The sequence below is a fragment of the Rana temporaria genome, chromosome 8, assembly GCF_905171775.1.
Source record: "Rana temporaria chromosome 8, aRanTem1.1, whole genome shotgun sequence".
Lineage (NCBI taxonomy): Eukaryota > Metazoa > Chordata > Amphibia > Anura > Ranidae > Rana > Rana temporaria.
In genome coordinates this window covers 31673148-31697759 of record NC_053496.1, presented here as the reverse complement: position 1 = coordinate 31697759, position 24612 = coordinate 31673148, and the positions used below count along the sequence as shown (strand labels likewise).

General features: G+C 46.2%; 1 protein-coding gene across 10 annotated transcripts in view; it reads right to left on the bottom strand.

Moving 5' to 3' along the window:
- SHTN1 (shootin 1) overlaps positions 1-24612 on the bottom strand; it is a 148978-nt gene that overhangs the window by 6620 nt on the left and 117746 nt on the right. For 9 of the 10 annotated variants that reach the window (XM_040361496.1, XM_040361498.1, XM_040361499.1 and 6 more), the window contains 5 exons: positions 22644-22750; positions 20272-20328; positions 16298-16351; positions 16098-16218; positions 14511-14679 (listed from right to left, as the gene is read on the bottom strand). In XM_040361496.1, coding sequence (XP_040217430.1) covers positions 14511-14679; positions 16098-16218; positions 16298-16351; positions 20272-20328; positions 22644-22750 — 508 coding nt within the window. The remainder of the gene's footprint in view (positions 1-14510; positions 14680-16097; positions 16219-16297; positions 16352-20271; positions 20329-22643; positions 22751-24612) is intronic. The other variant, XM_040361500.1, reaches the window with a different exon arrangement.

Sequence of the window (24612 nt, the reverse complement as noted above, 5' to 3'; positions counted from 1 at the left end):
CTATTTGTTGTGGAAAACCAACACTGCACATCACCCTGGAAACACCATCCCCACTGCGAAACATGGTGGAGGCAGAATTTTGCTTTTCTTCAGCAGGGATAGGGAATCTGGTCAGATTTGATGGAGCTAAATATGGGACAATGTTAGGAGAAAATCTGTTAGAGTCTGCAAAAGACTTGAGACTGGGGCGGAGGTTCACCTTCCAGCAGGACAACAACCCTAAACATACAGCCAGAGCTACAATGGAATGGTTTAGAGCAAAGCATATTCATGTGTTAGAAAGGCCCAGTCAAAGTCCAGACCTAAATCCAATTGAGAATCTGTGGCAAGACTTGGAAATTGCTATTCACAGATGCTCTCCATCCAATCTGACAGAGCTTGAGCTATTTTGCATGGGCATAGGATGGACATAAATGTCACTAAATAGATGTGCAAAGCTGGTAGAGACATCCCAAAAAAGAGAGACTTGCAGCTGTAATTGCACTGAAAGGAGGTTCTACAAAGTATTGATTTCGGGGGGCTGAATATAAATGCACGCCACACGTTTCACATATTTGTAACAAATTTTGAAAAACATTTATCTTTTTCCTTTCACGTCACAATTACAGTTTGGTCCATATATATTTTACAGATAAATCCAAACATGGGAGGGGACAGTGAGGCACCAATACCCATAAACAATTATATATAAGATTAGAATTTGAACAAAATTAACAGCATCAAAAAAAAGGGAAAATAGGACATGATGTGCACAAAATAAAAGAAAAACTAAACATATGTTACACCGATTCTGCCATAGTTGTGACTCCTACATGTTTCAACTCATACAGTCTTCTTCAGGGGGTTCGTATAGACAGAAATAATCATAAATTCTATAAAACAATAAGCATACTTATAAGCATATAAGGAACACAGAATACCCAAATTGTACATAGCCATAAATAACTACATGCATCTTTAAAATATTGGTTTTACAGTTTCAACTTACAAAAAGTCAAAAGATTAGGCATCCTAAAGTATCGCTGGAGAACGTCCAAATGTCCATATATCAACAGAAGGCACAAGGGACAGGAGCCTGACATACAAAATATCATAAATTCAATGAGTAATTCAGCATAGGGAGAAAAAAATAACCGATGGGGTTATCCTAGAACACCATTGATACTCAGTTAATTGTAAACTAAATTGGGACCAATAAAAATGAAGAAATAGCCAGCGGGTATTGGAAAAGCCTTGTTGCACACAGCTCAACAGAGACAAGTGTATTTCAAAATGGAGGTGTTGTATATTGGATAATCCAGAACAATAATCTCTATAAAAATGAGATCTAGAAAGAAGTTACTAGTTGTAGAATTATTTTAAATGCAAAACAAAAGCCATGTCCAATGAGATACTCAAGAGCAGTACAATTAGAACTATAATAAAAGGATTGTATGACTAATGGATCTAGAGAAAAATGGATTGTATATGACTCAGTAGAGGTAGGTGTGCTTGAAAGGAATATTATATATCATCAAAGCCAACACAAGTATATCTTCAGAAACACATACGGTATACAGTGGGCTACGTTAAGAGGGCATAAATAGTTTGATTTTGTCACATGACCATACAACAAAAATCAAAACACAATCCCCCTAATTAAAGTCTGTAAGCAGGGGGTGGAGATAAGTGTGTACCAATGGCAATCAGATATTCCAATAGGGTCCATATCGTAATAAGAAAAAACAAACAATGAGAAAGGCTCATGGGTTGGAATTAAGCTTATGTAGCTGATGCTAATGTGTTAATTAAAGGTTCCAATAGGCAATGGCAGCGGTAGTAATAGCTCTTACCTGAAACCGCATGTGGCCCACGGAGCCGTCGCCATGTCTTCCCCCACCCTAAAGCCAGCAAAGAGACCACTTTTGGCGTTGGCGCCGATTTCAGCTGGAAATCAGGGTACCCGCACGTGTGCGTGCCAAAGTCCCGCACACATGCGCTGAGACACACAAGGAATGTGCACGTATGGGCACATTCCCGAGCGGGAAGTAGGGACCAGGCATGTCCATTATTCATGGGACAGTACAGTCCCAACCTGTAAATGGAGACTCCCAATATGTCCCAACGGGCAAAGGAAATAACCCCCCCCCCTCTCCTTGGAAAACCAAGCATAGGGGCTTTCCGTGCTAGAAGCCACTGACTATTGCTATTGCCTATTGGAGCATTTAATTAAAACATTAGCATCAGCTGCATCTTCTACATAAGCTTAATTCCAGCCCAATATGAGCCTCATTGTTTTTTTTTTCTTATTACGATATGGACCCTGTTGGGGATACCTGGTCACCATTGGTACACACTTATCTCCACCCCTGCTTACAGGCTTTATTAGGGGGATTTTGGTTGTATTTTTTGTCAGTGGCGATAGTCTGGAGAAGCCGCATATATCACACACAGATTCTGCTAATCTATCTTGTTCTCCCGAGTTCTATATAGAAATATTTGAGCTCCATTACTACCCTTTCGGACTGGGGGACCCCTTTTAGCTTATACTGCTTTTACAGAGGGTGCATATTCCTCTGTCCGCTCAGAATCTGGGAAGGGTTTGTTTTGTCCCCCCCACTATATAACAAACTCAAGGTGACTCTCTTGGTAACTATGCCTTATTTATCTTTGCAGATTTTTTTGTTGTATGGCCATGTGACAAGATCAAACTATTTATTTCCTCCAACGTTAGCCCACTGTATATGTGTTTCTGCAGATATTCTTGTCTTGGCTTTGATGATATATAATATTCCTTTCAAACACACCTACCTCTGCCGAGTCATATACAATCAATTTTTCTCTAGATCCATTAGTCATACAATCCTTTTATTATAGCTGGTCCTTTAAGTACTAATTTTACTGCACTTGCGTATCTCTACTTTTGTTTTGAATTTAAAATAATTCTACAACTAGTGTTCTAGGATAACCCCCTCTGTTATTTTTGCTCCCTATCCTGAATTACTCATTGAATTTATGATATTTTGTATGTTGTCAGGCTCCTATTCCTTGCGCCATCTGTTGATATATGGACATTTGGACGTTCTCCGGCCAGCGATGCTATATGATGCCTAATCTTTTGTCGACGTTTTGCAAGTTAAAACTGTAAAAAAATATATTTTAAAGATGCATGTAGTGATTTATGGCTATGTACAATTTGAGTATTCTGTGTTCCTTATGTATGCTTATTGTTTTATAGAATGTATGATTATTTCTGTCTATACGAACCCCCTGAAGAAGACTGTATGAGTTGAAATGTGTAGGGGGGTCACGACTGGGCTTCACAGCTTCTATGGCAGAATCTGTGTAACATATGCTTTGTTTTTCTTCTATTTTGTACACATGTCCTATTTTCCTTTTTTTTTTTTTGATGCTTTTAAATATGTTCAAATAAAATCTTTCTAATTTTATAAATAATTGTTTATGGTTATTGGTGCCTCAAAGTCCCCTCCCATGTTTGTATTTATCTGTAAATTATCTATTGGGAATGGCACCATATATATATTTGGACATTGGGACAATTTTTTTTCAGGCATTTACCAAAACATATTCAAGCTACATTTATATAATGGATATGGGCTAAAAGTGCACACTCTCAGGTTTAATTTGAGGGTATATATATCCAAATCAGATGAAGGGTTTAGGAATTACAGCGCTTAAGAATAGCCATCCCCCCTTTTTCAAGGGTCCAAAAGTAATTGAACAATTGAATTAAAAGCTGTTTCATAGCCAGGTATGGGCTACTCCATTGTTATTTCTTCATCAATTAATCAGGTAAAAGTAAATTCTAAGTGTGGTATTTGCATTTGTAATCTATTGCTGTGAACCTACATCATGTGTTCAAAGGAGTTGATAGCAGAAACATTAGGAGTGGCCAAATCAACAGTTTGGCACATTCTGAGGAAAGAAGAACGCATAGGTGAGCTCAGCAATATAAAAAGGCCTTGATGTCCACAGAGTAAAAAAAGTGGTGAATGATAGCAAAAGGAACTCAGGAGCTTTTGAAGGAAAAAAAAGTGGAATATTCTGCAATGGCCAAGTCAATCACCTGATCTCAGCCCAATTGAGCATGTGTTTCACATGCTGAAGACAAAAGGAAAGGCAGAAAGACCCACAAAGAACAACTGAAAACAGCTGCAGTAAGAGCCTGGCAAAGCATCAGAAAGGAGGAAACCCAGTCTTTGGTAATGCCCATGGGTTCCAGACTTCAGGCATTCATTGCCAGTAAAAGATTCTCAACAAAAATATTATAAATGAACATTTTATTTAGGATTATATTAAGTTTGTCCAATTACATTTGAGCCCCTGAAAATAGGGGGGGGGGGGGGGGCGTGTATAAAAATGGTTGGCAGTTCCTAAAATTTGTACTTGATATTTATGCTCAACCTCTTAAATCAAAGCTGAAAGTCTGCACTTCAAATTCATTTTGGTTGTGCAGTTTTCATTTTATTCTGGTGGCATACAGAGCCAAAAGTATGAAAATCGTGTCCAAATTATATGGACCCAACTGTATGTGCCACTTTTTGTTGGTCTATCACATAAAATACATGTACGTTTTTGGTTACAACATGACAAAATGTGGAACATTTCAAGGGGTATGAATACTTTTTCAAGGCACTGTACGCATTGTAAAAAAACAAAAAACAGTGGAGAGTCGGATGTCTATTTTTGGGGTGCTGTTTATAGCCCGTGGGCAGGCCAGTGTCCCCGAGTTTCGAACATTCGACTTGCAAGCGACTCCTACTTATGAACGGGAGGCTGCATGGCCACTTTTTGACGGCGGGCACATTCGAAGGAACCTTTTCGACGGCGGGCACATTCGAAGGAACCTTTTCGACGGCGGGCACATTCGAAGGAACCTTTTCGACAGCGGGCACATTCGACGGAATATCAGAAAACTGCATATCTGCCATTCTGTGCATGCTGTTCCAACTTACGAACATATTCGACTTAAGAACAAACCTACAGTCCCTAACCCGCTCAAAACTCGGGGACTGCCTGTAGTGTACAGAGTTGATCTGAGTGGCTTTACAATTATTAGTCCACCCCTTCCATTTACAATGGAGGAAGGTGAAGAAGTAGGAAGAAATAAATGAAGGATCATTTATTAGTACCAGAGAAAAAGAAGCAGCAGATTGAGGGGTGGTTAATAGATTGTGGGATTTTCGTTTATTAAAGCTATGGTTCACACCTATGTGTTTTTGCATGCCGCGTTTGTGCAGGCATGGCAGACCATTCAAATGAATGGGACGCCGTGTCTGCATTAACGCAAAAAAAAAAAAGTGCATGCATCTTTTCAAAAATGCAGCCACAGAGAATTTGCATCGTCTTTTCGACCATGCGATTTCCCTGTGCGGTGATGCCATTCAGAATGAATGGCACCCCCATGCGTTGCCACAGAGCAGTGCGTTTTTACCGCGGGTATCACTGCAATTCCCGCACCCAGAAGGGTGAACTTAGGGTCACTCTTCACCTCCTCGTCTCAGCTGCATGGTTTGTCTAATGACCTGTATATCAGGGTTTGACAAATTTGCTTGGAATCTAGGAGCCAGCTAAAAAAGTTAGGAGCCAGAAAACGCGCCCGTCCCGACGAGCTCGCGCGCAGAATCGAACACATACGCGAGTAGCGCCGGCATATGTAAACGGTATTCAAACCACACATGTGAGGTATCGCTGCGATCGTTGGCGCGAGAGCAATAATTCTAGCTCTAGACCTCCTCTGTAACTCAAAACATGCAGAATTTAGTAGAATTTTTTATACGTCGCCTATGGAGATTTTAAAGGGTAAAAGTTTGTCGGCATTCCACAAGCGGACGCAATTTTGAAGCGTGACATGTTGGGTATCAATTTACTCGGCGTAACATTATCTTTCAAAATGTAAAAAAAAAATTGGGATAACTTTACTGTTGTCTTATTTTTTTATTTAAAAAAGTGTATTTTTTCCCAAAAAAAGTGTGCTTGTAAGATCGCTGCGCAAATACGGTGTGACCGAAAGTATTGCAACGATCGCCAATTTATTCTCTAGGGTGGTAGAATTTAAAATGTATATAATGTTTGGGGGTTCTAATTAGAGGGAAGGAGATGGCAGTGAACATAGCGAAAAATTACATTAGAATTGCTGTTTAACTTGTAATGCCAACGGCCACCACCAGATGGCGCCAGCTCACAGAAGGAAGAGCTTGGGACTTCACAAGGCCGCGGTCTCAATTACCGGCCATCGTGGGCCCGCGGCGGGGGCACACAGAGACACAGGATCCTGTGCCTCCGTGCGCCCCCACCTCCCCCGCCGCACGATTGCGGCGGCCAGTAATTGAGGCCGCGGCTTCGAAGTGGCTGAGTGGGGGCCACGGGCTCCAGGGACTGCCCTGTTGGGTGACCGTGAAAAGGCTGGAAGAGTGGTGTGGGCTTCAGGAACAGCCCAGGATTTGGTGACCCCTGGCAAATCCTCAATTATCGGCGGGAGCGGGTGCCAGGTCACAATTTCTTGACGCAATTGCGACCTGGCGCCCGGTCATTGTTGACCCCTGCTGTATATTAACCCCTCACCTCCCTTATCCCACACACCTGAACATTAACCCTTTCATCATGCTCCCTCTGGGTACGATTTGTACATTATAGTTGGGCATACGTGGCTCAGATTTATTTTTTTTGTTCACTCAGCCGGCTCAACAAAAGAAAAACTAAAACAATTTCCCCATCCAAACATTCAAGGTGGATGGGAAAATCCTCCCTGCGGTTGATGGGGAGACTCTCCCACTGTCAGAATACACTGATCAGCGCTGTAACTGAATGGCCGCATGCGTTGATTGAACAAAAATATACCAACAAGCCTGTTCATGAAAAGTCGATCAATAGATCGACTTCTCATAAACGGGAACGGCGCCCACACATGAGTGGAAACTCGCCTGGTGCCTGTGGAAGTAACCAGATTTTAATCCATGAATGGACAGTTCAACCCCTTCACATCTTTCTCCCACGTGGGTATAAGCTTTACATTTAGTGAATCTAGTGCACTATTACTAAGCTCCATGTTTTAACCCCATAAATACCAGCAGGTTTCTTCATTTCCAAAAAATTGTGGCAAAAAATTAGATTACCTTGAGGTGCCTACTTCCAAAAAAAGGGATCATTCTGGGAGAGGGACAAACCAAAGAATTGAATGTCCGGGGACAGATCCTCTTTACAGACACTATATTGTGGAATATATGGAAGGACGAGGGGGCCTTCAAGAGCCTGAGACTCTTTATAATTATCGGCAATCCTCCAGAGCTGTCGGCACCCACTGTAATTGTTTTATTAAACAGTTCTCATCTGTCACATGAGAGCTGCAGAAGCTTCAGGATAAAACTACAAGTCCCAGCCACCTCGGCAACACTACAAGTCCCAGCCATCTCTGCAACACTACAAGTCCCATCCATCTCTGCAACACTACAAGTCCCAGCCATCTCTGCAACACTACAAGTCCCAGCCACCTCTGCAACACTACAAGTCCCAGCCATCTCTGCAACACTACAAGTCCCAGCCACCTCGGCAACACTACAAGTCCCAGCCACCTCTGCAACACTACAAGTCCCAGCCACCTCTGCAACACTACAAGTCCCAGCCATCTCTGCAACACTACAAGTCCCAGCCACCTCTGCAACACTACAAGTCCCAGCCATCTCTGCAACACTACAAGTCCCAGCCACCTCTGCAACACTACAAGTCCCAGCCACCTCTGCAACACTACAAGTCCCAGCCATCTCTGCAACACTACAAGTCCCAGCCACCTCTGCAACACTACAAGTCCCAGCCATCTCTGCAACACTACAAGTCCCAGCCACCTCTGCAACACTACAAGTCCCAGCCACCTCTGCAACACTACAAGTCCCAGCCATCTCTGCAACACTACAAGTCCCAGCCACCTCTGCAACACTACAAGTCCCAGCCATCTCTGCAACACTACAAGTCCCAGCCACCTCTGCAACACTACAAGTCCCAGCCATCTCTGCAACACTACAAGTCCCAGCCATCTCTGCAACACTACAAGTCCCAGCCACCTCTGCAACACTACAAGTCCCAGCCACCTCTGCAACACTACAAGTCCCAGCCATCTCTGCAACACTAAAAATCCCAGCCATCTCTGCAACACTACAAGTCCCAGCCATCTCTTCTAGGTGTGCAAAGCTACACGTTCCAGAAGACTCGGCCAGGTCTATGGAACTACAAGACCCAGCGAGCTCTGATAGATCCGGGGAACTATGAGTCCCAGCCCACTCTGCCAGGTCTGTTGAACTACAAGTCTCAGCTGGTTGTGGCCTGCATACACCTTCCAGTGACTTTTCCAGCACCTCTTTGTTGCAGAGGAAGGATTCTCCTTTTATTTACAGTTTGTCATCTTCCCTTTAGGTGACAACCTACCCTCACCCATCCCAAACAGGTCTCTTTAAGGCAGTGGCTCTCAACCTGGGGGTCGAATGACGATTTGCCCTATCTCCTGATTTCGGCACAGGTGTCACTGCTGCGAGACACCACAAAGTTGCAAACACAGTGAAGCCGGAGACACAGCGAGTAACACTACCTGTGATTATAGTTGCCATTAAAAGTCCTCACTACAGTTCTCAGATCTGCAGGTGACCTTGTTTAACCACTTAAGGACCCCTTCACGCCGATATACGTCGGCAGAATGGCGCGGCTGGGCACATCCACGTACCTGTACGTGGCCCTTTAAGCCCAGCCGTGGGGTTGCGCGTGCCGCCGGCGTGTGCACGTGACCCGGTCCGAAGCTCCGTGACCGCGGGACCCGCGGACGCGATCGCCGCTGGTGTCCCGCGATCGGTCCCCGGAGCTGAAGAACGGGGAGAGCTGTGTGTAAACACACCTTCCCCGTTCTTCACTGTGGCACTGATCACTGATCGTGTGTTCCCTGATATAGGGAAACACGATCAATGACGTCACACGTCCAGCCCTGCCCCCCTACAGTTAGAAACACATATGAGGTCACACTTAACCCCTTCAGCGCCCCCTAGTGGTTAACTCCCAAACTGCAATTGTCATTTTCACAGTAAACAATGCATTTTCATAGCATTTTTTGCTGTGAAAATTACAATAGTCCCAAAAATGTGTCAAAATTCTCTGATGTGTCCGCCATAATGTCGCAGTCACGAAAAAAAAATCGCTGATCGCCGCCATTAGTATTAAAAAAAAAAAATATTAATAAAAATGCAATAAAACTATCCCCTATTTTGTAAACACTATAAATTTTGCGCAAACCAATCGATAAACGTTTATTGCAATTTTTTTTAGCAAAAATAAGTAGAAGAATACGTATCGGCCTAAACTGAGGAAAAAATATGTTTTTTTATATATTTTTTTGGGATATTTATTATAACAAAAAGTAAAAAATATGGATTTTTTTTTTTTAAATTGTCGCTCTATTTTTGTTTATAGCGCAAAAAATAAAAACCGCAGAGGTGATCAAATACCACCAAAAGAAAGCTCTATTCGTGGGGAAAAAAGGACGCCAATTTTATTTGGGAGCCACGTCGCACGACCGCGCAATTGTCAGTTAAAGCGACGCAGTGCCGAATCGCAAAAACTGGCCAGGTCCTTTACCTGCATAAAGGTCCGGGTCTTAAGTGGTTAAGAGCACCTAAGTTGGCGGATGAGAACTCCGCCCAGCACTGCCACTCATCCCAAGTCCCCCCACCAAGGAGTAAGAGACGGAATATAAATATAGAATACTTGAAAGGGAGAGGAAAAGAGGGAAAGAATAAAGAAAAAGGAAGAGAACAAAATAAGAGAAAGAACAAGAGAGACGGCTAGAGAGAGGGATGGGGGGGGGGAAAAACAAGAAATCAGGATAGAGAGAGAAGGAGAACAAGGAGAAGGAGAGGTAGATCCTAAAATGTACCAGAAGGGGTTTTAAGACTGTACTAGTGGGTTTGTGGGTTAGGGGCACAAATTACTTGTCTTGCCCTGGGTGCTGACAACCCACGCTATGAAAATAATGTTACTGTTAGGGGTCCCCACAACTTAGGAAATGTTACCCGGGGGGGGTCACGGCACTAGAGAGGTGGAGATCCTCTGCTTTAAGGGATAACCCTTCTTCTCCTCCCCTTTACAAGCCCCTTATTGAGTTTGTGCAGAGCAGACAGATTGAGCGCGGCGCCGCCTTTCATCGTCCTAACAACCGTGACAGTCACCAGAAAGATGCTTTTCATGCCAATTCAGCCCGGATCCGGCAGACCTTGGTGTGACAGCTATTTCCCTATCCTTTTCTTCCGCAGCCCGATTCAACTTTCTGCCATTTCCTTTTCTCTGCCGTGTTTGTATTATTAGGCGGAACAAAAAAAACAAAAGAAACACAAAAGGTGATCAGAGGTGCGGCATGGCGGTGTGAAGGTTATCGCTTTTCACAGACACAAAATCCCAGAGAATTCTGAAAAGGTAACAAGGAGCCCCCCCTCCCCCCCCATTCCAGAATCCATCAACAAAGCCAACGCCAGACAGTGGGGGGGGGGGGGGGGGCGCCTAAACTATACAGATATGGCTGGATGTGAGAGCAAGGTCACAGTGTTGTGGAGCAGATGGAGAAAGTTTTAGTATTAGTATTAGACTGCCATTTGCCACACCTTTATTCTCCCCGATAGTCCTCTACAGCAGGGCGTCAAAACACTCCATTATCAGGGATCTCTATGACAGATGGACCCACAGCAGTCCCCATTATCAGGGATCTCTATGACAGATAAATCCACAGCAGTCCCCATTATCAGGGATCTCTATGACAGATGCACCCACAGCAGTCCCCATTATCAGGGATCTCTATGACAGATGGACCCACAGCAGTCCCCATTATCAGGGATCTTTATGACAGATGGACCCACAGCAGTCCCCATTATCAGGGATCTCTATGACAGACGGACCCACAGCAGTCCCCATTATCAGGGATCTCTATGACAGACGGACCCACAGCAGTCCCCATTATCAGGGATCTCTATGACAGATAAATCCACAGCAGTCCCCATTATCAGGGATCTCTATGACAGATAAATCCACAGCAGTCCCCATTATCAGGGATCTCTATGACAAATGAACCCACAGCAGTCCCCATTATCAGGGATCTCTATGACAGATGAATCCACAGCAGTCCCCATTATCAGGGATCTCTATGACAGATGGACCCACAGCAGTCCCCATTATCAGGGAGCTCTTTAACAGAAAGTCCCACAGTCCATATCAATCCCCATGTTCAGGGAGCCAAGGGCATACCGACAGCGTAATGGAAGGCATGATGGATCCTGGATGGCATGATCATAAACCATTATCAAAGGAGGGCAACTGGAGAGGGAATTCTCTGCTAAGGATCAGACCTTTTATTTTATTGTCCCAGTGTTCACCTTGCTCCAGTAGATTTCCCATTAATGGAACGCTATCATTGTACAGGAGGAAGTAAAGGACTCCCATACATGAGACAGCAGAAGCTTCTCATAAAGAAGGACTCATATACAGGAGATGGAGGCTCCCCATACATGGGGCAGCAGAGGTGTCTCACATAGGACTCCTATACAGGAGGAGATGGAGGCTTCCCATACATGGGGCAGCAGAGGTGTCTCACATAGAGGGACTCCTATATAGGAGGTGATGGAGGCTCCCCATACATGGCTCCCCATACATGGGGCAGCAGAGGTGTCTCACATTGGAGGACTCCTATACAGGAGGAGATGGAGGCTCCCCATACATGGGGCAGCAGAGGTGTCTCACATAGGACTCCTATACAGGAGGAGATGGAGGCTCCCCATACATGGGGCAACAGAGGTGTCTCACATAGGAGGACTCCTCTACAGGAGGAGATGGAGGCTCCCCATACATGGGGCAACAGAGGTGTCTCACATAGGAGGATTCCTATACAGGAGGAGATGGAGGCTCCCCATACATGGGGCAACAGAGGTGTCTCACATAGGAGGACTCCTCTACAGGAGGAGATGGAGGCTCCCCATACATGGGGCAGCAGAGGTGTCTCACATAGGAGGACTCTTATACAGGAGGAGGTGGAGGCTCCCCATACATGGGGCAGCAGAGGTGTCTCACATTGGAGGACTCCTATACAGGAGGAGATGGGGGCTCCCCATACATGGGGCAGCAGAGGTGTCTCACATAGGACTCCTATACAGGAGGAGATGGAGGCTCCCCATACATGGGGCAGCAGAGGTGTCTCACATAGGAGGACTCCAATACAGGAGGAGATGGAGGCTCCCCATACATGGGGCAGCAGAGGTGTCTCACATAGGAGGACTCCTATACAGGAGGAGATGGAGGCTCCCCATACATGGGGCAGCAGAGGTGTCTTACATAGGAGGACTCCTCTACAGGAGGAGATGGAGGCTCCCCATACATGGGGCAACAGAGGTGTCTCACATAGGAGGACTCCTCTATAGGAGATGGAGGCTCCCCATACATGGGGCAGCAGAAGTGTCTCACATAGGAGGACTCCTATACAGGAGGAGATGGAGGCTCCCCATACATGGGGCAGCAGAGGTGTCTCACATAGGAGGACTCCTATACAGGAGGAGATGGAGGCTCCCCATACATGGGGCAGCAGAGGTGTCTCACATAGGACTCCTATACAGGAGGAGATGGAGGCTCCCCATACATGGGGCAACAGAGGTGTCTCCCCATACATGGGGCAGCAGAGGTGTCTCACATAGGAGGACTCCTATACAGGAGGAGATGGAGGCTCCCCATACATGGGGCAGAAGAGGTGTCTCACATAGGAGGACTCCTATACAGGAGGAGATGGAGGCTCCCCATACATGGGGCAGAAGAGGTGTCTCACATAGGAGGACTCCTATACAGAAGGAGATGGAGGCCCCCTTACATGGGGCAGCAGAGGTGTCTCACATTGGAGGACTCCTATACAGGAGGAGATGGAGGCTCCCCATACATGAGGCAGCAGAGGTGTCTCACATAGGAGGACTCCATTACAGGAGGAGATGGAGGCTCCCCATAAATGGGGCAGCAGAGGTGTCTCACATAGGAGGACTCCATTACAGGAGGAGATGGAGGCTCCCCATACATGGGGCAGCAGAGGTGTCTCACATAGGAGGACTCCTATACAGGAGGAGATGGAGGCTCCCCATACATGGGGCAGCAGAGGTGTCTAACATAGGAGGACTCCATTACAGGAGGAGATGGAGGCTCCCCATACATGGGGCAGCAGAGGTGTCTCACATAGGAGGACTCCTATACAGGAGGAGATGGAGGCTCCCCATACATGGGGCAGCAGAGGTGTCTCACATAGGAGGACTCCTATACAGGAGGAGATGGAGGCTCCCCATACATGGGACAGCAGAGGTGTCTCACATAGGAGGACTCCACAGGTGTGCGCAGTCTATTGCATTAGGGTGTGCACCCCAAAGCTCAAACACACACTACCGATCACGTACAATGTTCATTTAGAAAGGGAAGGGGCCAGTGAATTACATGTTTACCGGCTCCTTCCCTCACTCATCCTAAAGCATCCCCCGCAGCAACAGCCAGTGGGAGAGGAGAGGAGGGAAGACAGGAGCGATGTGGGGGAAACCAGGAGAGTAGGGGAAATCTGTGCTACACAAGGTGATTAGGGTGTGCCTGGGCACACCTTGTGCGCACGCCTATGGAGGACTCCTATACAGGAGGAGATGGGGGCTCCCCATACATGGGGCAGCAGAGGTGTCTCACATAGGAGGACTCCTATACAGGAGGAGATGGAGGCTCCCCATACATGGGGCAGCAGAGGTGTCTCACATAGGACGACTCCTATACAGGAGGAGATGGGGGCTCCCCATACATGGGGCAGCAGAGGTGTCTCACATAGGAGGACTCCTATACAGGAGGAGATGGAGGCTCCCCATACATGGGGCAGCAGAGGTGTCTCACATAGGAGGACTCCTATACAGGAGGAGATGGGGGCTCCCCATACATGGGGCAGCAGAGGTGTCTCACATAGGAGGACTCCTATACAGGAGGAGATGGAGGCTCCCCATACATGGGGCAGCAGAGGTGTCTCACATAGGACGACTCCTATACAGGAGGAGATGGAGGCTCCCCATACATGGGGCAGCAGAGGTGTCTCACATTGGAGGACTCCTATACAGGAGGAGATGGAGGACCCCCATACATGGGGCTGCAGAGGTGTCTCACATAGGAGGACTCCATTACAGGAGGTGGTGGAGGCTCCCAGCACAGAAGGCAGCAAAAAAAGCTTTCCTCTGTTTTGTCTTCAGCCAGGAAAAGAGGAAATTAGATTTAATGAAGCGATTGTAACGTTGTTCCTTTCCTGAAATGCACACTGCGGGGGGATTAAAGGTGATAATAGATCTGTCCTGTCTCTACACATGGGGATCATCTGTTAGATAATTTGGCACAGACTGACATTCACCACACCCAAGATTTCAATCGTTCTCTTAGCATCTTCAATTCTGGAGGTCACGGCTGGGATTCACAAAGGTGACACACATGGTGGAGTCACTTACTGCGATGTCTGCTTTATGTGGATAGGTTTGTTGGCACCCTGTATCTGTGATGTCGGGTGTCCACACTGCATCTCGGATTCAGCGTTTCTGCCCTTCTGGCGTAGGGGTGAGTTGGTCAAGCAGCCCAGGACTGGCATTGACTTGGATTCGGTGGAGGTCAGGGGTCCCGCTGAAAAAAGGAAAGAAAAAAAAAAAACATTGTCAGTTTAATTCAACCGAACAGGGACAAATTCAATATTTGAAATCAGTGGTGTACAATATATGGGTAGAAGACGGTTACCATCTTTTCTTGGTAAATGCCATTTTTTACACGGCATGCTATATGAACCCCCCACCCAAAGTGCACCTTTCAGAGAAAAAAAACGGGAGCTGGCAGCTCTGCCCTGTGGAATGTCTGGCTTCAGTAATCTCAGTCACTGACCCTGAAACAAGCCAACTTACAGTACAGTCCAGACACCGATTTACAGCATGGCCCCCAGTGGATTCTGACCCCCTATGGAAGTGATGGCAAACCTTGGCATCCCAGATGTTTTGGAACTACATTTCCCATGATGCTCACCTATACTGCAGAGTGCATGAGCATCATGGGAAATGTAGTTCCAAAACATCTGGGGTGCCAAGGTTTGCCAACACTGCCATATGATATTGTTTCTCCCCTCTGAGCCCCTAAGGTATTGTTACTCCCCTCTGAGCCCCTAAGGTATTGTTACTCCCCTCTGACCCCCTAAGGTATTGTTACTCCCCTCTGACCCCCGAAGGTATTGTTACTCCCCTCTGACCCCCATGGTATTGTTACTCCCCTCTGACCCCCATTGGTATTGTTACTCCCCTCTGACCCCCTAAGGTATTTTCTTCCCTCTGACCCCCTAAGGTATTGTTTCTCCCCTCTAACCCCCTAAGGTATTGTTACTCCCCTCTGACCCCCCCATGGTATGGTTTCTCCCCTCTGACCCCCTATGGTATTGATTCTCCTTTCTGTCCCACCATGGTATTGTTACTCCCCTCTGACCCCCATGGTATTGTTACTCCCCTCTGACCCCCTATGGTATTGTTTTTCCCCTCTGACCCTCTATGGTATTGTTACTCCCCTCTCCCCCATGGTATTGTTACTCCCCTCTGACCCCCCATGGTATGGTTTCTCCCCTATGGTATTGATTCTCCTTTCTGACCCACCATGGTATTGTTACTCCCCTCTGACCCCCATCAATGCAGGACAGAGGGGCCAAGTCAGCAGCAATGCATGAGTGACTTCACTGGCATACAAGGGCTGAATAGGCAGACTGCAGGTAATGGCAAACATATGCAGGGGGGAGAAGTGACTCCTAAACCAGCCAATCCACACTGATGAGACTAAACAGGTGGTGCACTCCTCATGGTTCTGGTCCAGCAAAGTTCATAAGATGTTTTACGTATCTAGCAGATGGGGCACTCTTAAGGGCTGCCATAAAATATCGGCAATGACCCAGAAGTTCTTTCTGCCTCTAGAAAGGTTTAGGTGGAACTGGGTAGGGGAGGTCGTCCATCACACCTCCAGACAATCATATATTCTCCTGGGATGGTCTCAGGAAAATATGGCTGCCCACTTACTGGATGCATCTTGATCTGTCGTCACTTTGCGGCGCCGCAGAATCCTCTCAAGTTCTGTTTCGGTGGAGGCTGTGCTGATGGTGCCATGTCTCCTCTGACTGGTTGAAGAGCTGATGGTATTCTGCCACGAGACAGACAATCTATTAACTCCATAATCCACCCATAGAGGAAGCATCAGACTGATAGTCTGGGGTACTTACCAACATACCCCGGAGCTCCTGGACGGCACTGCTCTGAGGTTTCACCTCCGGCTGCTAGAAGAAAGAAACACTGCCCGTTACCACCACTGTGCAAAGATCACGGGAACATGGGAAAAATGCATTGGAATGCATCAAAAATGCACCGGACCCCAGTACAGTGAAAGAGAAAAACAGAAAACTATTCTAAAAAGCATCTGGAATGCATCCAGAAATGCATAAAAAAAACACACATGCAGAAACTCGTCCAGAACGTATCTGTAGTGCGTTTTTGTGGTGTGAACCGGCCCCGAGGGCCACTGCACCCAAAATCGATTTTCACTTCTAAGGGCTCTTTCACACGGAGCGGACCGTTTCTGGGTGCGCTCCGTGTGTCCGCCAAAGCTCAGCGGGGATCCCTGCTGAGCTGTCGCCGGATAGGGCGGTCCCCGCACACAGTGCAGGGACCGCTCTGTCTCTGCTCCGCTGTCCCCTATGGGGGACCGGATGCAGACGGACTGTCTGTCCGTCTGCATCCGGTCCGTTCCGCCGAACGGAAGAAAAATAGGGTTTCTTCCGTTCGGAAAAGCGGATCCCGACTGACGCGGACGCTAGCGGATGCTCCATCCGCTAACGGACACGTTCCCATAGGGATTCATTACAAGTCAGTTAAAAGACTTGTAATGAACGGACGAACGGTCCGCTGGTGTGAAAGGACCCTTAGTCCTTCAGTTTTATAGTCCATATAAAAAGTTTATAGCAATGTGATAGGTTGTGTAACCATAAAATGTCCATCCACAAATGGAAGCCTCCCCAAGGGTAAGCAAAATCCATCAGGAGCTCCAGAGTATAAAAGAGAAGAGAGGCGCCTCTAAGTGTAGCAATATGTTGCTAAATGTTGTACCTTCATTAAATGTAACCATATTGCTACACTTAGAAAATTTACACTGAGTCTCCCCAAAAGTCGTGCTGCCCCTGTGTGAACCGGGTCTTAGAGGCGCCTCTCTTCTCTTTTTTACCCAGTTGTGACCTGACGCTACTTGTATATCAAGTCAAAATGTATTAAAAAAAGTATCTTGGCTTGCAAAATGCTCTCAAACCAAGTTACTCTCAAACCAAGGTTTTACTGTAAATGAATCTCTGAAAACCTCAATATAACTGTCACATTGACAGGGAGTAATGGCTGCCAGCACCTGCGACTTTCCCGGATGGCGGGTCAGACGATCACCCAGCAAGGTTATTCAGATCAGGTTATAAAGAGAGATATAATGAATGAAAGGTGTAATGTCAGATGACAGACAAGTGTCTCTTTTATGGCGTGTACAATGAGCGCTCACACTTCTGTATGTACATAATCTATGCAGTTGTAATAAAATGTACATTAAGCAATCTGTTGTATGTGGAATATTCCCCCCACTAATGTAACAACATCTATAGAGGTTCCTGCATGTACTAAAGTGCCTTTCAGGCCTGAAGACGAGGAGGTGGCTTTCACAGATAAAACACTTCACACCTCGGCCTGTTTTGCTTCCCGGCTCCATTGTGCGCCACACAAAAGCCGCTCTCCAGCGCTGAGAGCCGCGCTCCTCTCTGTACCTCCCCGAGCGCCGCTGCAATGTGCGCCTTCAGCTTACCCACTTGATGCGGTTTACAGCAAATGGCATCTTTGTTAACGTCTCAAGGACGTGCTTTTCACAATGTGCCAACACTTTAGGAGGTGGTCATTTATAGAGTCCTCCACAAAGCCCCAACTTTTCCCATTGTTGGTGTTCAAACAGCTGATGATCCCAACCTCCCAATTACTCACCTATGCACCATGCCTGGCGGGAAAAGGAGATTATTGTACTTACCATAAAATCTCTTTTTTTATTGAAAGACACAGGAATGCTAATGTTGCCACCTACAGGAGCTTGGTGACTAGCAAACAGAAAAGGCCAGCCTCTTCTATAACCTTCCTCTACTCAGCATGCATCAGTTTTGTGAGAAAACAATAGAGGGGGTCAGACAAAACACGGGGGGGGGGGGGGGGGGGCAGGACCTGCGTTCCTCATTGGACTTCAAAATGAGTACGGAACGTTCAGGAATTCAAAAACAGTCAGTATGTCCAAAAGCAGCCCAACTGAGGGATGGTCAACGGGCGCTGATATGCCAATAACATTTTAGAGGACTACCCAACCGCTTCCCTGAACAACTGAATATCCGCTATGCATCCAGCAACCGAGACTGTGGGGTCACACTGTAACGGAACTCTAACAGATCTGAACTTCCGGTCTCGGCCGTGACTGGAAGTGACGTCACCTGGCTCCTTCCAACGCGTTGCGACACTACCACGTGACTTTCTCAAGGGATTGAGCACTGGGCTGCACAACTGTCACTGGATCATCACTGGATTTTGAAGCAATCTTTCAGCACCTCTCTAAGAACTTTATTTATTATTTTGGTGTTCACGTTTTGCACTGGACTCTGGGAACACCCATTGTGGTCATATTGAATAATAAACACAGTGGGGCAGATCCACAAAAGGATTACGCCGGCGTAACTATAGATACGCCGGCGTAATTTTAAATTTCCCGCGTCGTATATTTGTTTTGTATCCACAAAACAAGATACGACGGCATCTGGGATAGATCCGACAGGCGTACGCCTTAGTACTCCGTCGGATCTTAGAAGCAATTTTTCGGCGGCCGCTAGGTGGCGTTTCCGTCGAAATCCGCGTTGAATATGCAAATTAGCTATTTACGGCGATCCACGAACGTACGTCCGGCGCATTTTTTAACGTAGTTTGCGTTCGGCTTTTTCCGGCGTATAGTTAAAGCTGCTATTATGAGGCGTACTCAATGTTAAGTATGGCCGTCTTTCCCGCGTACAATTTTGAATTGTTTGCGTCGTTTGCGTAAGTCGTTCGCGAATAGGAATTTGCGTAGAATGACGTCACCGTCGTAAGCATTGGCTGGTTCCGGTTTAATTTCGAGCATGCGCACTGGGATACCCCCACGGACGGCGCATGCGCAGTTAAAAAAAACGTTGTTTATGTCGGGTCACAACGTATTTACATAAAACACGCCCCCATTACATCTATTTGAATTAGGCACCATTACGCCGGCAAAGATACACTACGCCGCCGTAACTTACGGCGCTGATTCTTTCTGGATTTGGCGGCATAAATGCGCCGCTGTACGAGGATCTGCCCCAGTCTGTTCTTATTTTCGGTTCATCAATTACACTTTTATATTTATGATATAGTGATTTTATTATATATATTTTTTTGGTTTATGGTTATTAGAGCATTATTTTGATGCTTCACTCCAAATATTCTATAAGATTTAGTGCCACTATATATATATATAAAAATATAATTGTTATTTTATTTTATATGTGGTGACACTACAGGTGTTGGCAACTTTATCCACTTAGTACTTGTTACACATCTTGGAATATATTTGTTTTTTTTACATCAATCGATACAAATTTATTTTGTACTTTCTTATTTTACACACAGTGTAGAGCACAAGTTACCCATCTTATTTTATTTGGGGGCTGGCTTACATCATTTGTTTGACAGTACCTTAATCGTCTGTAGGCGGCGCTATAACATTCCTGTGTCCCTCAATGGATAAGATAAAATACCTCTGCAGCAATGCAGTGAGGTGGGCCTTTTACAGAAGACGGAACATTAAAACAAACAATCTGGTCACTAAAAGACGCACACACAGTAATGTGGGAATGATTCATTAAACAGAAGGACGAGATACAACAAGTAACTGAACAGATGGAATACTGAACTGATAATAAAAAAGGTGAATTGTGGGGGTTCAGGATGATGCAAGCAAGGCACTCCCATTGAGAGCTGCGTCTTTAATGTAAACAATTTATCTCTCCTTGTAAAAATAATGGGATAAAAAAAAAAAAAAACCTTCTTTTATTTCTACATTGAATGTGAAATGTGACAAGATAGAGGACACAAACAGCACACATCGCATGCCATGCTAAGATCTTACTGTCATCACTTCCTCCTCACATCCGGCGGGTGGCGCTGCTGCCACTGGAGGCTCCTGCTGAGAACGGTATAAGGGGGAGTGGCAAACTATTATCATTGAGCGTCTTCAGGAAAGAGAAAAAGTGTATGTAAAACCGAACAATGATCTCTTATTTGCTCCCTCTTGGTCTGTTAAGTACACAACTCACAACTGAAAGAGCAAAAAATACCTGTTAATCCCGCCAGAAGTCTTGAGATGATAAATTCCTGTGTTCTCTGCGCATGCTGCATTCTTATCAGTACATTGTTCCCAGTTATCTCTGAGGATCAAGGATCACAGACTACCTCCCTATGCTGATGAGAAGGGTGGGAGTTCTGTAGGCCTCTCCTAGGGGGACAATGCTGGACCTCCGTACATACAGTACCATGTAAGAACTGGCACCCTAGGACAGGGCTAAACTGCATTCCTTTTCTTAGGTTTAAATACACTTTCAGGTGGAATGCGAGTAAAAATCTATTAAATCAGCATCAATAAGGAAGTTCTGTCTGGTTTATATTACCCACTTGGGGAAACTATCCCTTACTTCCTGTCTTGGTGATCACAAAGGCAGTGTGAGGAATCCATGCAAAGGAATTCAATAAAGACGCTCCAATGACAGCCTTACAGAGGTGCCGACTCCTCTGCATGCCATCCAAATTATATATATATTAAAAAAAAGAAGGCATAGAAGCCTGCCTGGATTATTAAGGGTGGAAAGGGAGATGCTGGAGTGCTCAGTATGTGCACATCCACTTCTACTTCTGAGATTTCCCCCCTCTTTAGCCTTCAGAATACCACAGCTCTGACTCTGCAGCTGGAAGTTGGCATTTGTATTTAATTTAGTCCTGGACGGGTCAGATGTGGAAAGGTACATGCATGCTCTGTAAGGCTGCTTTCACACTGAGGCGTGCAGCCGCGGTGACGGTATAGCCGCGCTATTTGTAGCGCGGCTATACCGTCGTATTTACCGTGATATTCGGGCGCTAGCGGTGAGGTTTTAACCCCCGCTAGCGGCCAAAAAAGGGTTAATACCGCCCTTTACCGCGCTTTCCCATTGATTTCAATGGGAAGGCACGGTATAGGAGCAGTGAACACACCGCTCCTATACCGCGGTAAAGATGCGGCTAGCAGGACTTTTGGAGCGCTCCTGCTAGAGCACTGCTTCAATGTGAAAGCCTTCGGGCTTTCACATTGAACACTACAGGGGCATGATTTTTCATGCGGTATAGCAGCGCTATTTTTAGCGCTGTACCGCATGAAAAACGCCCCAGTGTGCAAGGGCCTTAGGTGGCCACTTTACATCCCTATGCTGGTTTGAACATAAACATATAAAAGGTTTACCACTTAGATTCCCCTGGCAAGGCAGGGGCTGCATCAAAACCAATATTTTTCCCGAGACCAGAGGGGAGGGCTTCATAAAACCTGAGCCTTTATCTGAGACCAAAGAGGAGGCCTGAATGAAACCCGAGCGGTTATCTGAGACCAGAGAGGAGGCCTAAATGAAACCCGAGCGTTTATCTGAAACCAGAGAGGAGGCCTGAATGAAAATCCCGAGCCTTTATCTGAGACCAGAGAGGAGGCCTAAATGAAACCCGAGCGGTTATCTGAGACCAGAGAGGAGGCCTGAATGAAACCCGAGCCTATATCTGAGACCAGAGAGGAGGGCTGAATGAAACCCGAGCCTATATCTGAGACCAGAGAGGAGGCCTGAATGAAACCCGAGCCTATATCTGAGACCAGAGAGGAGGGCTGAATGAAACCCAAGTCTTTATCTGAGACCAGAGAGGAGGGCTGAATGAAACCCGAGCCTATATCTGAGACCAGAGAGGAGGGCTGAATGAAACCCAAGCCTTTATCTGAGACCAGAGAGGAGGGCTGAATGAAACCCAAGCCTTTATCTGAGACCAGAGAGGAGGGCTGAATGAAACCCAAGCCTTTATCTGAGACCAGAGAGGAGGGCTGAATGAAACCCAAGCCTTTATCTGAGACCAGAGAGAGGGCTGCATAAAACCTGAGCCTGTATCTGAGAACAGAGAGGAGGCCTGAATGAAACCCAAGCCTTTATCTGAGACCAGAGAGGAGGGCTGAATGAAACCCAAGCCTTTATCTGAGACCAGAGAGGAGGGCTGAATGAAACCCAAGCCTTTATCTGAGACCAGAGAGAGGGCTGCATAAAACCTGAGCCTGTATCTGAGATGTGAAATAGAGCTCAGAAATGTAAAAATAAATCTAGAGGAGCACGGAAGGTGACATCACATGCAGTGTTCTGGAAGGGAGCTGTGGAGCTCTTCTGGGGATATCTTCTGCCTTTTCCTTGTCACATCTTTACCATTATCATGGATGACATGACTCACCTGGCTCTTTATTCGCACCGTCTGCTGGACAGGACGCAAATGGACCCCCCTCTTAATTCGATTCATCATCTCATCCACTGCCAGCCGCTTCAGATCATCAACATTCCCTGCAGAAGAGAAGGTGAATGGTGGCGTTAACAGATGGGCTGGAGAGGAGACCGTGGGAATGCTGATGAAAATCACTATCCAAAAAAGACTGAGGAACAAGCAATTCGGAGTTGTTTTATTTCTTTTGTAGCCTCAAAAAAAAAAAAAAAAAAATTGATCCCCTATGATGTGCAAAAAGCACACCAGTAATTAATTACATGCAACCATCTGATCACATCCAAGTTTGTGTCTCTGCCCCTCCCACAATGGGGAGATTTCCTGCAGTAGTTTGTGTCTCTGCCCCTCCCACAATGGTGAGATTTCCTGCAGTAGTTTGTGTCTCTGCCCCTCCCACAATGGGGAGATTTCCTGCAGTAGTTTGTGTCTCTGCCCCTCCCACAATGGTGAGATTTCCTGCAGTAGTTTGTGTCTCTGCCCCTCCCACAATGGGGAGATTACCTGCAGTAGTTTGTGTCTCTGCCCCTCCCACAATGGTGAGATTTCCTGCAGTAGTTTGTGTCTCTGCCCCTCCTACAATGGGGAGATTTCCTGCAGTAGTTTGTGTCTCTGCCCCTCCCACAATGGGGAGATTTCCTGCAGTAGTTTGTGTCTCTGCCCCTCCCACAATGGGGAGATTTCCTGCAGTAGTTTGTGTCTCTGCCCCTCCCACAATTGGGAGATTTCCTGCAGTAGTTTGTGTCTCTATCCTGCTTAAACCAGGGCAAATGGCTCCAAATGGGAATACTGAGAAAGGGCGCTGTGATGTTTTCAGGAAGCCATGTACAGCACCCTTCTGGCCCCTCCTACTTGCCCCGATATGCTTCCACTGTATAGAGAAGCATTGAGGCCCAGCGATGACATCAATGGGAATAAAATAAGGTATGTAATAAACATGGAAAGGTTAAATTTAACTAGCATGCTCATGAGGGGGAAAGCAAGAACTAGGGAAAGCAAAAACATAAGCACAATAAACTTTAGATTTAAAACGTAACTCCACTTATGTTGAGAAAAGAGCATTCCCCTCTGGGGTGATCGATGTACATCGCAGGGATTTTAACGAACTTTGTTGCAGATTCCTACCTCTTGTTATTCTGAAGAAATCCCTGTGTTACTCTGTTCCCCTGTGCCGTGTGAGTTTAATGGGAGTGGTTTCATAATTATCAATCAGCTGCTGCACCTGCAGGGCTCTAAGAGGAAAGTTGCTTGGCTTGCATACCTTTAGGCTACATGTGTCAAACACAAGGCCCATGGGCCGTATCCGCCCGGCAGGCCATCTCATGTGGCCCATGCACCCCTTTTGTAGCTGCGGCACCCCCCCCCCCTTTGTCTCCGTCCCCACCTTGCCGCAGCAGAGAGGAGAGCCCTCCTCTGGTCTTCCTCCAGACCCTACACTTTGAAAGCAATCATAATGCTGATGTGGCCCGCAATGAAATAAGTGCGACACCCCTGCTTTAGATGCAATTTCCTATTGGGAGTATCTCACCAAAAATGACATTTCTGTTGCAGGGGATGCCTGAAATCTGACTTGTATCTTAGTGCAGACTTCTGGTAAGATCAGTGAGCCAATCACACAAGCAGGAAATGTCATGTCTGGGGGGGGGGGGGGGCGTTCTGTACACATTCTAAGTACAGAACACCTCCAGGTTGCCATTTTGCATTTTCAGAAAATTACAGAGCTGCAGATTAAAAAGGAAAGGTCATATTTAATAACAATCAATTACAATATGACTTGTCGCAATTGTATACACTATGGCCCAGATTCTCGTTTCTGGGCGTAAAACTGCGGCGGCGTAACGTATGTCATTTACGTTACGCCACCGCAAGTTTTACAGGCAAGTGCTTTATTCACAAAGAACTTGCCTGTAAAGTTGCGGCGGCGTAG